Source organism: Macrobrachium nipponense, chromosome 11, assembly GCF_015104395.2.
Source record: "Macrobrachium nipponense isolate FS-2020 chromosome 11, ASM1510439v2, whole genome shotgun sequence".
NCBI classification, from domain to species: Eukaryota; Metazoa; Arthropoda; class Malacostraca; order Decapoda; family Palaemonidae; genus Macrobrachium; species Macrobrachium nipponense.
In genome coordinates, this window is record NC_061087.1 from 22,578,324 (window position 1) to 22,593,323 (window position 15,000).

The 15,000-nt window shown below is 35.1% G+C and overlaps 2 protein-coding genes across 3 annotated transcripts in view; one reads left to right on the forward strand and one right to left on the reverse strand.

Annotated features, from left to right (window-relative positions):
- Positions 1–15,000, forward strand: part of LOC135196437 (uncharacterized) — a 304,074-nt gene that overhangs the window by 114,957 nt on the left and 174,117 nt on the right. The window lies entirely within an intron of this gene.
- LOC135196185 (ATP-dependent RNA helicase glh-2-like) lies at positions 300–5,719 on the reverse strand. The gene is made up of 3 exons (XM_064222813.1): positions 5,498–5,719; positions 3,024–3,538; positions 300–2,231 (listed from the first exon to the last, which is right to left on the reverse strand). The coding sequence occupies exons 1-3, from the start codon at positions 5,520–5,522 to the stop codon at positions 1,737–1,739; spliced, it is 1,035 nt and encodes a 344-aa protein (XP_064078883.1). The 5' UTR covers positions 5,523–5,719; the 3' UTR covers positions 300–1,736.

Here is a 15,000-nt window from a genome sequence, read left to right on the forward strand (position 1 = left end):
ATTAGTCACTATTTATTTTTTCCACCTACATCGTTTATCATTAACGCATTCACATTTGTTAACTTCTCCGACAACTATGTATGTAAGCATATTTCATGTTCACCTTTACTGTTTGTTCGTTACCCCAATCTTTACTGTCTTCCACTAACGAGCAATAGCTTCATCCTATTCGTAAGACTCTTGCTTAGCAAGATAATTGTCTTCCTTACCCTGAACTGTTTGAATATGATTACTTACTGTATTAATAATGATAATAATAACAAAGGTTATATAAAATACTATTGATCTGATGCATTTTATTTCATTTGTACACAATACAATGGATAGAGCTAGGTCAAATAAAAAATATATCAACGTAACATGGGAAAATATGGCACAGGGAAATTACAAAAGTAGTAACACTTGTAAACATGAGTGCATTCTTGTGAATACTCACAGGAATATGTAATAGTGCTGAATAGCTGGATACAAAAAGGTCAGCTTACAAAGTCAGTAACCTGACGATCTGTTCTGGAATCAACTGACTAAAGGTAACGAAGGTAAAGACAGATAGTTGATATATCTTCCACTTTTAGTCCAGTGTCGAGATATATTAAGGAGCATTGCTTGAAAAAGAGCATTGAGGAATGCGTTGTAGGGAAGGTTGGATTTAGCTTTAAAAGGAGTATTTTGGATAGGAGGAAAGGGGTGATGAAGATCACTCTAAAATGAGCATTGAAGTTACCTATGAGGGGATGTTAAGGATACCTCCAAGAGGACCATTGGATAAGTAGAAAAGGAGATTTAGGAAAGTGGTGATGAAGATTATTATTATGGAAGTTCACAAGGAAGGGGCATTAAGGACTCCTCGAAGAGGACCATTGGATAACTAGCTAGAAAAGGATAAGGGGTGATGATCATTATAAAAAGAGCATTGAAGTTACTGTGGAAGGGATGTTGAGGGATACCCTTAGGAAGACCATAATTATAACAAGAAAGGGAGATTTAGGAGAGGGGTGAAGATCATTTCATAAGGAGCATTGAAGTTACCTAAATAGGGATACTGAGGATACCTCGAAGAAGACCACTTGATAAGTAGAGTGGGAAATTTAGGAAAGTGGTGATGAAAATTATTATAAAAGGAGCATTGAAGTTTCCTAGGAAGGGACGTTGAGGACACCTCGGAGAAGGCTAGTGGCTAACTAGAAAGGGAGATTTAGAAAAGGGGTGGAAAAGATCATTTTAAATGGAGCATTGAAATTCCCTAAGAAAGTAACTTGAAAGAGGACTACTGTATGAAAAAGGGACATAATGGATACATAAAAGGAGGATTAAGGATACATTACAAGGAGTCACTGAAGGATTTGTTGAAAGGAGAGTTCAGGATAGATTTAGGAACACCATTGAAGATGCGAAAAGAAGAAAAAATTCAATAAAGCGAATATAAGATTTCGTATACAAGCGCATACGTGGACAGATAGCTTTTAAATGTGGGCGTTTCTGTGCGCATGGATAAAAAAAAAAAAAAAAATTATGAAAAAGAAAAAGAAAGAAAATGAACACTGGAATCCAAAAGTAGGAAAACAAAGCTTGGTCTAATAGTATACTATAACGTTATAATATTTAAATTATTAAATAATAATTATTGTTAGTACGAGTCTCAGCCTCTTCTCGCGACAGAGAGAAAGTCGTTGTTGAACCGTGAGCGACAATCATGAAGTCAAAATTCAAATTTCATTTAATTAAGGCGAAATTATTTATTTCGAAGGTGCGCCGTACAATCCATTAGGAGCAGCGGGGGCCGGTCCTGAGTAGTCATATCCGTTATTGGAACCGTTGCCATTGGAACCGTTTCCGTTGGCGCCGTTGCCGTTTCTGTTGGCGCCATTGCCGTTTCTGTTACCGAAGCCGTTTCCGTTGGCACCATTGCCATTTCTGTTACCGTTGCCGAATCCGTTTCCGTTGGCGCCATTTCTGTTACCGTTGGCGTTATTGCCGTTTCCGTTGCCGAAGCCGTTTCCGTTGGCGCCGTTGCCGTTTCTGTTACCGTTGCCGAAGCCTACGCCGTTACCGTTACCATTGCCGTTTCCGGTAACGCGGCCGATCTCGGAGTTCAGTCCGAAGAACTGTTGGGCAGTAGAGCAGTCGAAGTTGTACCACCAGTCGCACACGAAGTACTGCTGGTTGAAGATTGTGCCGTTGGGACACAGGAAGGAGTCCAGTCTCCCGTCAAATTGGCAGATGTGGAAAGCCTGTGAAAAGGGGGGGGGGGGGGGGGGGGGGGAATAGGAGCGATAATAATTTGCAAATATATATATATATATATATATATATATATATATATATATATATATATATATATATATATATATGGTATAGCCTCAATAAATAAGAGGAGCCAATGATATATATATATATAATATATATATATATATATATATATATATATATATATATATATATATATATAGCCTTGAACTTCTCGTGGAACTCACCATAATATTACAAATATATATAAAAAATTATTCCTCACACACACACATACTTCACTCATATAATTGCATTCATAATTGTACCAAATATAATTTTTAGTCAACTGAAAATCTATGACAACTTAAGAAAAGCTTGTTACATACCATTCAAGGAAGCCACTGTAAGATTATATATCGAAAACAAAATTTCACGACTATACGCATACATGATTGCCATACGTACATACACAACTGTATTCATGACTGCTGCACATACATCCAAACGTGAAGTGTATTTGCTTAGCAACTCTGAAGTACATACAAAAAAAAAGAGAGAAAAAAAAGACCCACACACAAATACGTACATAGAAATTACATCTTATATCGAACTATTTTCTTTTAATAACATACCAGAATAAAAATAAAAACACAAACACGGCTATAGAAATTTCATTCACATACAAGCATGTCAATATTATTCGATTTAAAAACTTACGGATACATTTTACACACACACGCACGCACAAACGCAACCGCTGTATATGAATTTAAAAGAGAATGTGAGACAGCTACCTGACATCTGGACTCGGCGCTCGTATCGGCGTAGTATCCGGGAACGAGGCCGTCGCAGGTGAACCCGGTGTCTGGAACGGAGGCCAAGATGGGATAGTCCTGTCCGGGGATTCCGCCCCCTCCGATGGCCTCGGCTAAGGCGCTGATGGGATCAACGGCTCCGTTGCCGTTGAAGCCGCCGTTTCCGAAGGCGTTTCCGCTGCCGGGGAAGCGGTTGCCGTTGCCGTTGAAACCGTTGGCGCTGCCGAAGCCGTTGCCGTTGAAGCTGTTGGCGCTGCCGAAGCCGTTGCCACTGCTGCTGACGGAACCGAAACCGTTGCTGCTGACGGCTCCAATTCCGTTCCCACCGTTAAAGCCGGTTCCAACTCCTCCGACGCCGTTGGTGAAGCCGTTGGCACTGGGATACGAGTATCCGTTGCCATTTCCGTTGCCGTTACCGGTTCCTCCGTTACCGTTAAATTCGTTCGTCGGCGCAGAATAACTCTGCTGCTGAGCTAAGCTGATGCCAATCAAGGCTAAGAAGAAGAAGAAGGACGTAGAAAGTGAATACATGATGATTATGAATACTATGCTTGCGAGAAAACATATGTGAGCAAGCACATGTAAATGTGTATAGACGAGAGGTATACACAATGAATACCGATACCGTCAGTTTATTTTCGAATTAAAAAAAAAAATTTATTATTACCAGAATATTCAAATATAATCTGATTAATTTCTCATTTAAGTTCTTCAGTCGATAATGGTTCTGACAACAAAATAGAACAAAAGGTGTATGGAATTTTACTGTCTGGAGATTATATTCAGTAGAGCTGTGATCAGGAATTAAAGAAAAAATAAAAAAGTGAAAAAAATGAAAAACTAAATAGTCACTAGAGAAAAAGAACACGCGTTGACCAAATTAACACCGCAGGTACAACAACAAAAAAGAGACAGTTATATAACCATATGGAGTATATATATATATTATATATATATATATATATATATAGATCTATATATATATATATATATATATAGTATATAATAACTAGAAACGAACAAAATAAAAATCCGTAAATATGAAGTGTAAAAAGTACTGAATATGAATTCGCTTAAACCAAATAAACTCAAATAGAAATATAGAAAATTTTGCAAAAAACTCTGAAATCGCACAATTAAAATCAATGAGAACATGAATTAGGTCAGCTTGAAAAACAATACATAAGATGAATTATGCCCGACGATGCCTGAATAAATGAGAAGGCGCTTGGTACTGACTTTCTGCCTATCATTTCCCCGTGGTATTCGCTTATATAAATGAAGTCATGTGCATCTACTTTGATTTTTTGAGCAAGATGAATTATACAAATTTTGAAAGATATACCGGCAATCTTTATGGTAAATAACAAAATAAAATCATGAACTAAATTCAGAGTAAAGAAACACGGAAGAACTAAAAAAAAGATAAATAAAGACATACGCAAACAATTATACATATGGAAATAGAAATTCAGTCAGCTAAAACCACACTCAAAATGAATGACAGAAAATCAAAGTTTCACCGATGAGACCGCAGTTAACACTATGAGAGCATACGGAAGAGACCGTTCGTGCAATAAACTGTTCATGAGAGTGCAAATCACTTCCTGGCTTCAAAGAAGGTCAAAGAAAGTGATCATAAATGGGAACCGAGTGCCTTCTTCCCTGGAGGAAGTTCCTAAAAGTCAGTTATACTTTCAGGGGAGTAAGGTTCATTTCTACATGTTCAAGCAATTATTTCATACTTTTTCGTTTCTTTCTGTTTTGAGTCTTTGTACCTGTTAAACTCAACTTCTGGTATCGTGGGATTCAGTTGTTTTCGGTAAAGAAAATTTTCCAAAAATGTTTGGAAAAAGGAATCTTGAGAGTTCTTAGTTGTACTTACGTTTAAAGTCTTTGTTGTTTTAATCTTAATACTTTTACAAGGGCAAAATTTCGGCAGTTTTGATAATTCGCTTTCATTTTCCTAACATCAACATTGAGGTTACATTTTTGTATATTTTTTTTGGTATATTTTATTTCGGTATGATTTCATGCGTTCGGGCTATAATACTTTAATTAATATTTAAAAATGCGTAACAATTTATAATTATGACAAATCTCTCCTAATCAACGTGTCTTCCCTAAAAATTTCCTGTGGCCTGAATGACTGAAATATACTTAGCCCAATCCTCACTGGGAAACTATGTTCGCAAACATTTGCATCTTATTTCGGAGCTATATGCAAAAGATTTTTCTTAAATGTTTGCAAACATTTTGCAAAATGGCCAGAAACTATTGGAAACAGATCATAAACAGTTAGTTACCTGTTGTGAACTTGAAATAAGCGAATTTCTTTAGTCTGTATCTCAGATTTTTTTTTAAATACTCTGGGACGAAGAAAAATGAATATTCTAGTAAATTTGACGCAAATAACAAAATTGGAAGAAAGATGAAGAAAACCTCATACTCACCAGTAAATAAAACTTTGCTGAACATCGTGGCAGATGATGTCCCTCTACAAAACCGAAGTTGCAAATCTACAGCGTCAAAAGAAACAAGTCCTCAGAAGCCACTTGTCGTGTTCGGTAAGATCGAAAACTTTTTCGGTGTTTGTTAGTAATAGCTAGAGAGAAATGTGTGTGAGACAGACAAAAGAGAGATAGAGAGAGGAAGAGGCTGTCGTTCAATCGGGAACAAAAGGTTGTATGTTGCAGGTTCCTTGTGCACTCAGCCTTATATATATGTGTACATGCCTAGAAGCTTTTGCAATCTTGCAATCTTCCTGGGGAAGACGATTCCCCGGGGTAGAGGGTTAGAGGGAGGGGTCCTCCGTTTGGGGAGAGGGTTGGGGAAGAGAGAGGAAAGAGGAAGAGGAGGGGGAGGGGTCGCTAAAAAGTAAAATGAGAGGCAGATTTATGAGTACCAGAGGCATATGTGAGAAAGAACGAATAACATTCTCAAAGGCTATAATTTCAGAAGAAGATGTGCCCTGCTCTAAATGCCCCTAAATTAGACTGCATAGCTTTCTCTCTCTCTCTCTCTCTCTCTCTCTCTCTCTCTCTCTCTCTCTCTCTCTCTCTCTTATGTACAAGTCCTAGAGTCTGTATGTCTGCATTTAAATATGAAAATTAATATATTTATATATATATATTATATAACATACTATATATATGTGTGTGTATAATATAAATATATATATATAGTATATATATATATAAATAAATATATATGAGTTATAATAGCTCACACACCTGAATACACTCATATATAATCAAGTTCGTAATCATACTGCACCATCTGTCCATTCTTACTTAGCCTCCATCTGCTGTTATTTGCTTGAACCTCTGCCCCTCCTCCCCCACCCCCCCCCAAAAAAAAAAATAAAAAAATACAAAATTCGTTATAGTAAAACCATAGGTCGCACCCTCTCGGCTCGTTAAAAGCTTGTGGAGAAAAGGCATGCAGTGGGAAGTAAGTCACAAGCAATGGCGTTTAGCAACAATAGTTTGTTGTTAATTTGACAGCTGCTGACTCGTTACTTATTAATATGAATATCATTCTTTGTGATATTTTACAAGTATTCATGCCCAGTGTCAATCGTTTTCTGTGCACGATTACTCTTCGTATTCACGAATAAACATTTTGAGACTTGGTTTTAAGTCCTAATGTTATTATTTCACGTCAGCCTTAAGTAAAGTTACGGTGGTGGCCCCCGATGCTTTGTGCAATATTGAAAGGAAAGTAGACCAGTTTCAGATTTCCTCCAAAAGAATTTTTAAAGGTTGAGCCCCATATTTTTCCTCAGACACATTCTAGTAGTCCCAGTGGTTTGCAGGATGCTTTAAAAGCCAGAAGTCGAATATCTTCCTTCAAGTTCACACTGATTTGTCATACTTAGTCATGCCTTTATTCCCACTAGCCTAACACTGGATACAGAGTGGATATGAATTTATGATGACTTAGAGTACGCTTATAAAATCAGCTTAAGTTTCTCTCTCTCTCTCTCTCTCTCTCTCTCTCTCTCTCTCTCTCTCTCTCTCTCGGCAGGAATCAATAAGTTTTTTCAAAACTCTAAGCCATATGCTATTTCGGAGCTTAGGCTGCAGGACGCGTCAGTCTTCATTCTCAGTTTAAGAGAAGTTATATATATAAATGAAACAACTTCAGAATCAGTGTGACATATTGGTTTTAAGGGGATGTGACGCCGTTGGAGCATGGTCCCCTTTGCATGGGACTGCAGTCTCATCCCATAAACACTTACCGAAAACTGGAAGTGTAAAGTATATAGAGGAATAATATATATATATATATATATATATATATATATATATATATATATATATATATACCATACATATATATATATATATATAGAGAGAGAGAGAGAGAGAGAGAGAGAGAGAGAGAGAGATAAACAGACATTCAGATTCCCTTGGCCTCGTTATATTTTCTGTAAGAAAAGTCACTCAGGGACTCCAAGAGCGTTCTCCAGCCCAGGCTAATGTAACGCTAGAAAAAACAATAAACTTTGACTATAACGAGTCAAATTATGGGCAGCATTAAGGCCTACCCTTCTTAGCAAATTGATACCGCTGTTATTATCAAGTTGAATAACTTTAGTTAATTAACCTACTGAATAAATTTTGTTAAATGTGTCTTTAATATGTTCTCTTTCCGTCAGACAAATTTCTGGGTACGACTTAATGATTATCTTTGTTCATTATGATTAATGCTTTGTTTTTATTATAACTAAAAATATTGTTTTGTAGGTCTTAAGTTATAAATTAAGAGACATACGGTATAAACACCCCATTTTTTATCATTAATTAAAAACAAAATTTTTTGTAGTTTTGAAACTACAAAGACAGAGACGTGGTATAAACATGCCATTTTTATTATCATTTATTATTAAGAATAGATTTTTTTTGTATTTTGTAAAATGCAAAGTCAGAGACTTGTGATATAAACATCCCATCTTTTATATACCAGTCAGACTGAACAATGGCGGAGTGTTGCTAATAATTCCAGGTGACAATCACCTGCTCACAGCTTATAGGAAATATATTCACCCATTCTTTTCAATCTCAATTAGACTTGTACAAATTTCATCTTTTCCATACAAATCAGGCTGAACATAAGGTTGGACGATTGATTAATAATTTACAGGTACAAAAATAAAAATTCCAGGACTGAACAATGTTTGGAGATTGTTAATAATTAACTGGTAAAAATAAAAATCCAAGGACTGAACAATGATGGTGGGATTAGTTAATAATTACTGGGTAACAAAAATTAAAAATTAGGCTGAACAATGATGGATGGATTGTTTAATAATTACTGGTAACAATTTAAAAAAAATTTGAAATGGAGGCTAGAACAATGATCGGTAGATTGTTAATAATTACTGGTAAAAATTAAAATCAGGCTGAACAAGGATGGAGATTGTTAATAATTACTGGTAAAAATTAAAATCAGGCTGAACAAGGATGGAGATTGTTAATAATTACTGGTAAAAATTAAAATCAGGCTGAACAAGGATGAGATGTAATAATACTGGTAAAAATAAATAGGCTGACCAGGATGGAGATGTAACAATTATGGTAAAAATAAAATGAGCTGAAACACAGGATGGAGAGTATGCATAATTCTGTAAAAATTAAAATCAGACTGAACAAGGGATGGAGGAATGTAAAATTACTGGTAAAAAATTAAAATGAGGCTGAACAAGATGGAGATTGTTATAATTCCTGGTCATAAAAATTAAAATCAGAGGACAAGGATGGAGATGTTAATATACTGGTAAAAATAAAATGAGCTGAACAAGGATGGAGATTGTGTAAAATACTGGTAAAAATTAAAATGAGGCTGAACAAGGATGGAGATTTGTTAATAATATACTGGTAAAAATCCAAAATCAGGCTGAACCAATGATTGGAGATGTTAATAATACTGGTAAAAATAAAATCAGGCGAACAATGATGGAGATTATTAATAATTACTGGTAAAAATTAAAATCAGGCTGAAAAAGGATGGAGATTGTTAATAATTACTGGTAAAAATAAAATGAGGCTGAACAAGGATGGAGATTGTTAATAATTACTGGTAAAAATCAAAATCAGGCTGAACAAGGATGGAGATTGTCAATAGTCACTGGTAAAAATCAAAATCAGGCTGAACAATGATGGAGATTATTAATAATTACTGGTAAAAATTAAAATCAGGCTGAACAATGATGGAGATTGGTAATAATTACTGGTCAAAATCAAAATCAGGCTGAACAATGATGGAGATTGTTAATAATTACTGGTAAAAATTAAAATGAGGCTGAACAAGGATGGAGATTGTTAATAATTACTGGTAAAAATCAAAATCAGGCTTATCAATTATTATCACCCTTTCTCATAATTTTCAGTAAGACTGAACAATCTTAGGAGGTTTGTTAATGATTTCGAGTAGCAATCATCTGCCCACAACAAATCGAATATAATAACTTTTTCTTTTAAATTTCAGTCAGACTGAGCAATCATACAGATTTGTTAATTACAAGTAACAATCACCTGATCTATACTTATCAAATACAATCACCCTGTCTTTTCAATTTAAAGTAGACTGAACAACAATGGAGATTTGTTAATAATTACAAGTAACAATCACCTGATCTAATGTATCAATTTTAATCATCCTTTCTTTTCAATTTCCGTTAGACTGAACAATATTGGAGGGTTAATAATAATTACAGGTAACAATCACTTGCTTTCAACTTATCAAATATAATCACCCATTCTTTTTATTCTAATCAATCTGAAAAATGATGGTTCGTTGCTTACAGTTTACCAAACAATTACTCCTTCTTTTTCATTTAATCAAACAGTAAAATGATTATTTACTGCTTACAGCTTATAAAACAATCACCCATTCTTTTAAATTTAATCAGACTGTAAAATGATGGTGTACTGCTTACAGCTTGTCAATCAGTCACCAATTCTTTTGAATTTTATCAGACTGAAAAATTATGGTTTGTTGCTTACAGCTTATCAAATATAATCACCCATCCCTTCAACTTAAGCTAGACTCAACAATAGTGGAGGTGTGTTAGTCATTACAGGTAACAATCACCCGCTCACAACTTATCAAAGTGAAACACTAGAGGCACTAATTAACGCATTCGTAACAGACTGACTCGAAAGGAAAGTTGAAGAAGTCTCCGAAGGAACTAGTTTTCTTACGTGGAACTTTCAAGCGAAGGTCCGGGAAATGACGATGGGTCGGGAGGGGAACGAAGGAAGGTCATGTCGTAAGCTTTTTTAGACCACCTCGCACGTTGCCCCGAAGTGATGATAATGGTCACGGTGACCAAGAGTTTCTCTCTCTCTCTCTCTCTCTCTCTCTCTCTCTCTCTCTCTCTCTCTCTACACACGCACTCATTCTGGGCCTGTTTTCCATCTTATGTTTAAAAAAATGTCCAAGCTCTTATCTTTATTTCCATCCTGTCCACAGGATTATCTCTCTCTCTCTCTCTCTCTCTCTCTCTCTCTCTCTCTCTCTCTCTCTCTCTCTCTTTTTGCATACACTCATTCTGAGTCTGTGTTTTTCATCTTATGTCTAAAAAAATGTGCATGCTCTTATCTTTATTTTCATCCTCTTCCACATAATTTTCTCTCTCTCTCTCTCTCTCTCCTCTCTCCTCTCTCTCTCTCTCTCTCTCTCTCTCTCTCTCTCTCCGGGTCTGTTTTTCATCCCATGTTTGGAAAAATTTCCAAATTCTTTCTGACCAAATGCCCCTGTTAATCATAAATCTATAATTTACACTCACCTCTACACAGTTTCCTTCTCCAACACCCCCCCCCCCCAACCCCCGCGTCCATTCTCTCTCTCTCTCTCTCTCTCTCTCTCTCTCTCTCTCTCTCTCTCTCTGTTATTTCTAACTATTCATAGAAAAATCTGAAACTTTACAAGCTCAAGCATCTGTGCCTCCCAAACCAAGTATTAGTCGTTATTAGTCTCTAATTAAGAAGTAGATTTTTTCCATGGTTGAAATAAAAAAATGTTTAAAGCCTTAGAATGTTTTGTATGATAGCCACAATATTTACATTCGCTGGCTAGGTAAACCTAGCAAAAAAGTATAATTGCTAACAGTAAAATCACGTAGAGATACTATATCTTTACTTACTCTCTTTAGTTACATAAACATGAAAGCTAAATGTAAAGTGCATGTGTATGTCTGTACACACACATACATACATACGTACACACACACACACATAAACACACACATACACACACAGACACACACTCACACACATAAATATATATATATATATATATAATATATATATATATATATATATATATATATATATATATATATATATATGCTATCGACGTTCAACTTTTCTGAGATATTTTTATTTACATAATTCGTGTGTATGTGTGTGTGTGTGTGTGTAAGAGAGAGAGAGAGAGAGAGAGAGAGAGAGAGAGAGAGAGAGAGAGAGAGAGAGAGAGAGAGCGTAGACAAGCAGACTTGTGAGATTGCTTAAAATAATTATCATAAGTCATGAAATATTAATTGTTATTTTGTTTGTCTGTGAAGTCTTCTTAATTAACGATCATTCTGAATGTAATGACTACTTTGTCACCGACAGCCCGTGTTGAAACCTTAGGAGCGATCTCTTACGATAGCACTAGCTATTTAAACAATTAAAACGTGATTACATATGTACTCACGTGCAAGAATGGGCATTACGCTGACTTATCTCTTCTTCGCTCCGTATAACTAATAACATCTTTTACGGGAGTATTTTTCAAATTAAGATCTATTTAACAACTTCTATGAGAGTAATTTTTCAAATTTGTTTCACCAATAATTACCAAGTGACGACAGTGATCTTTTTATAATTGGTGGTACTGCAAATTTCCCTGAAGTAGCAGTTGATCACTGGGTAATAATTCACTGAGTGAAATTCCACGTGCCCCTGGGCACAGGGTACATGAAATTAAGTACACACAATTAAGGCCAAGATAACAAAGACATAGCAGTAGTTTAGTTCCATGAAACTAGAGTAATCAAAGGCTGCAAATGACGTTTAAGTCTCGGTCCTTACTGCTTCAGTGAAAACAACTGACGAATAATCTGCCAGATTTTCCAGTGAACAGCATTGCATTAACAAATTGGAAGACATTTAATAGCATTAAGTAGAACCTCGTGAAATGAAATAACGGCCTGGGACTTTTAACCGTAACCATAGCTCTAAGACATAATTTACGTTCATTGTATGCTTTGGATTACGTTCCCAGTAAGTATGGAGACAATATCAACGTAAAATTGACAAAATTGTAACTGAATCGTAAAGAGTTCTGCAAACCTAAGGCTGAAAAACCTATTCGTTCCTTAACACTACCTGAGAACTATAATCTTTGCTCTACATGTCCACGATACCTGTCACTTCTTGTTTAACATATACGTCCTTAGGAAACACCAAATTAATAGTTCTTTTATTATTATTATTAAAACCACTGGTATCGAATATAATGAGTAAAACCTTCCTTGATATATTTCCATCTATATATGACGCAAAGAGGGATATTAGTGTTTTTATCAAGTGTAAATATGAAAATGGTCTCACAGAATGAAAATAAAGGAATCTGAAAGGAAAAAATACGACTAGAATTTTCACAATCTGAAAAAATTTCTTGAAAATCTATCGGAGAAAATTAGCTTTGGTATGTAAGCTGATGATTGGCAAGAAGAAAGAAACTGATGAAAGGAAACATTTTATTTTATATGAATTATGAAACTAAAATGTCGCACTTGTAGAAAATATATAGCATGATTATTTCATTATTAGTAGTATATGGCACTGGTAACCCACGAGAAATTATTATTATTATTATTATTATTATTATTATTATTATTATTATTATGATTATTATTATTATTATTATATTATTATTATTATTATTATTATACATGCTATTCTAAGGAAGACCTAAGTGGGCTTAGTTTGGAAGAAATGAAAATATACAAATAATGATAAATATGAAATTAGCAAAAATATTAATGCACTATTTTGTTTATTTCCAGAGCTTGACACCTAGCGAATATATGCAGATAATATCCATTCATACTTATATATATATATATATATATATATATATATATATATATATATATATATATATATATATATATATATACAAATATATACATATATCATTATATGTTGCTACTTTAATAACGTATATATCTTCCTCTCTTGAATGTATGAAATGTTATATATAGAGTTTTGCAACATTTTTCAGATTCCTTAGCTACTATGAGATTCAGGGCCTCTGTAACACGGGTTTTTTCGCAATAACTTTTTATCTATGCATCTCATAAATATAACGCTTATTCAGAATACATATTATATCAACACATAAATTTTGAGTGTATTCTGCACTACGTAGGTTGAATAAATTTGGTACTTATAATGTGAAAGTGACCTTTTTTGAAGACGGGCCAACTTACTCAGAGAAAAGGTTTCGAACGCACTCGTTACGTAACTTATGACAGCATTTCTTCCCTCTTTCTCGATGGATGATTGGCTATACGTAACGAAGGCTAAACCTCTGGCAACAATGACATACAAATTTAAATACAAGCAAAGCAGTACACCTTTATGAACTCTGGAACCTCTCCACTGATAATTGTCATAATGAACAAACCAACAAAATATGTTAATAAATACAAAAACACTTCGATTATTAGTCTAACTCCCAAAATAAGTTTCCAAAGAAATTACAGTCTACTTTATAGGTCACAATCAGATTGACAAGATGTAGGGAATAGTTGGTAATTATCAAAAACATAGTGGACAAGCTTGATTTGATAACTGCTATACCCAATGTCAAGCAAGTTTTATTTATTGGCTATCTACCTATTTACTGAAAAATAATAGTCGGTACCGTATACTGGCTTTAAACCTTCACCAATAATTATCGTCAGAATGGTGACTTCATGAGGCTCCACCCACTTTCGCCTCGCTATAATTCAGGATAACACTGAAGGCTACCATGGGCATTGTTGGATTAGAAAATTTAACTTCTGGCTATAAAAACTAATTTCTCGAGTAGTTGTAAGAAGTGCTAAATGATCCTCAAGGATCCCAGCAGTTGGCCTAAACGTTTAATTCATGTATATTACTGCTATACTGTTGCGGCACTACTGCTACAGTAGTACTACTATGCTAGCACTGATACCCCACCCACATCTATGTATCGTTCCGCCATTCATAAAGTCTTTGGGTTTCAGAGCCGATGGAATTTCTGTCTGGTGGATGGGGGGGCAACATTTGTTTAGTCAAAAAGGTGTTTGTTTACCTTGCTTACGTAATGAATGTTTTTCGACTCTTGGCTCATAATCATTGGCCATGGCATCGGCTAGATCATTTTTACTCTATAAAAATTAAAACTATCGGGTTTGGGTTATTGATAATGCTGACAAAATTTGTGTGTGGTTGTAAAATATACATATGTCAACTTTCAGCTACATCCGATGCTTTGACAAGGAGCAAAGTCCAAAAAACTGTGTTACAGAGACCCTGAATCTCTTAGTAGCTTAGAGTTATAGATTTCTAAAATGTGTGTTCAGATTTCGCATAACATAATGTAAAAGAATATATTAACGTAGAATGAAAGAGAGAGAAATTAACTTTGTCCGTTTCAAGATAGAAATTATTTTGGTAACTTGTCATCGCCTCAAGATTAGAGGAACTCGAGCTCTACGTTTGCTTTCCTAACCTGTCATCACGTTTGATAAGGCACTTCTGTATCAGATCGAGTATGTGTCTTTGTTGAGCTAATACGTTCATGACTGGTTTCAGAAGCGTACTTCTTTGTCGATAACCACGTGCAGATTTCACGATTTTTCTGTAAAGTTACGTCATATTAGAAGCTTCTAGAAAGATTGCATCATCTTTTGCATGTCCAGAAC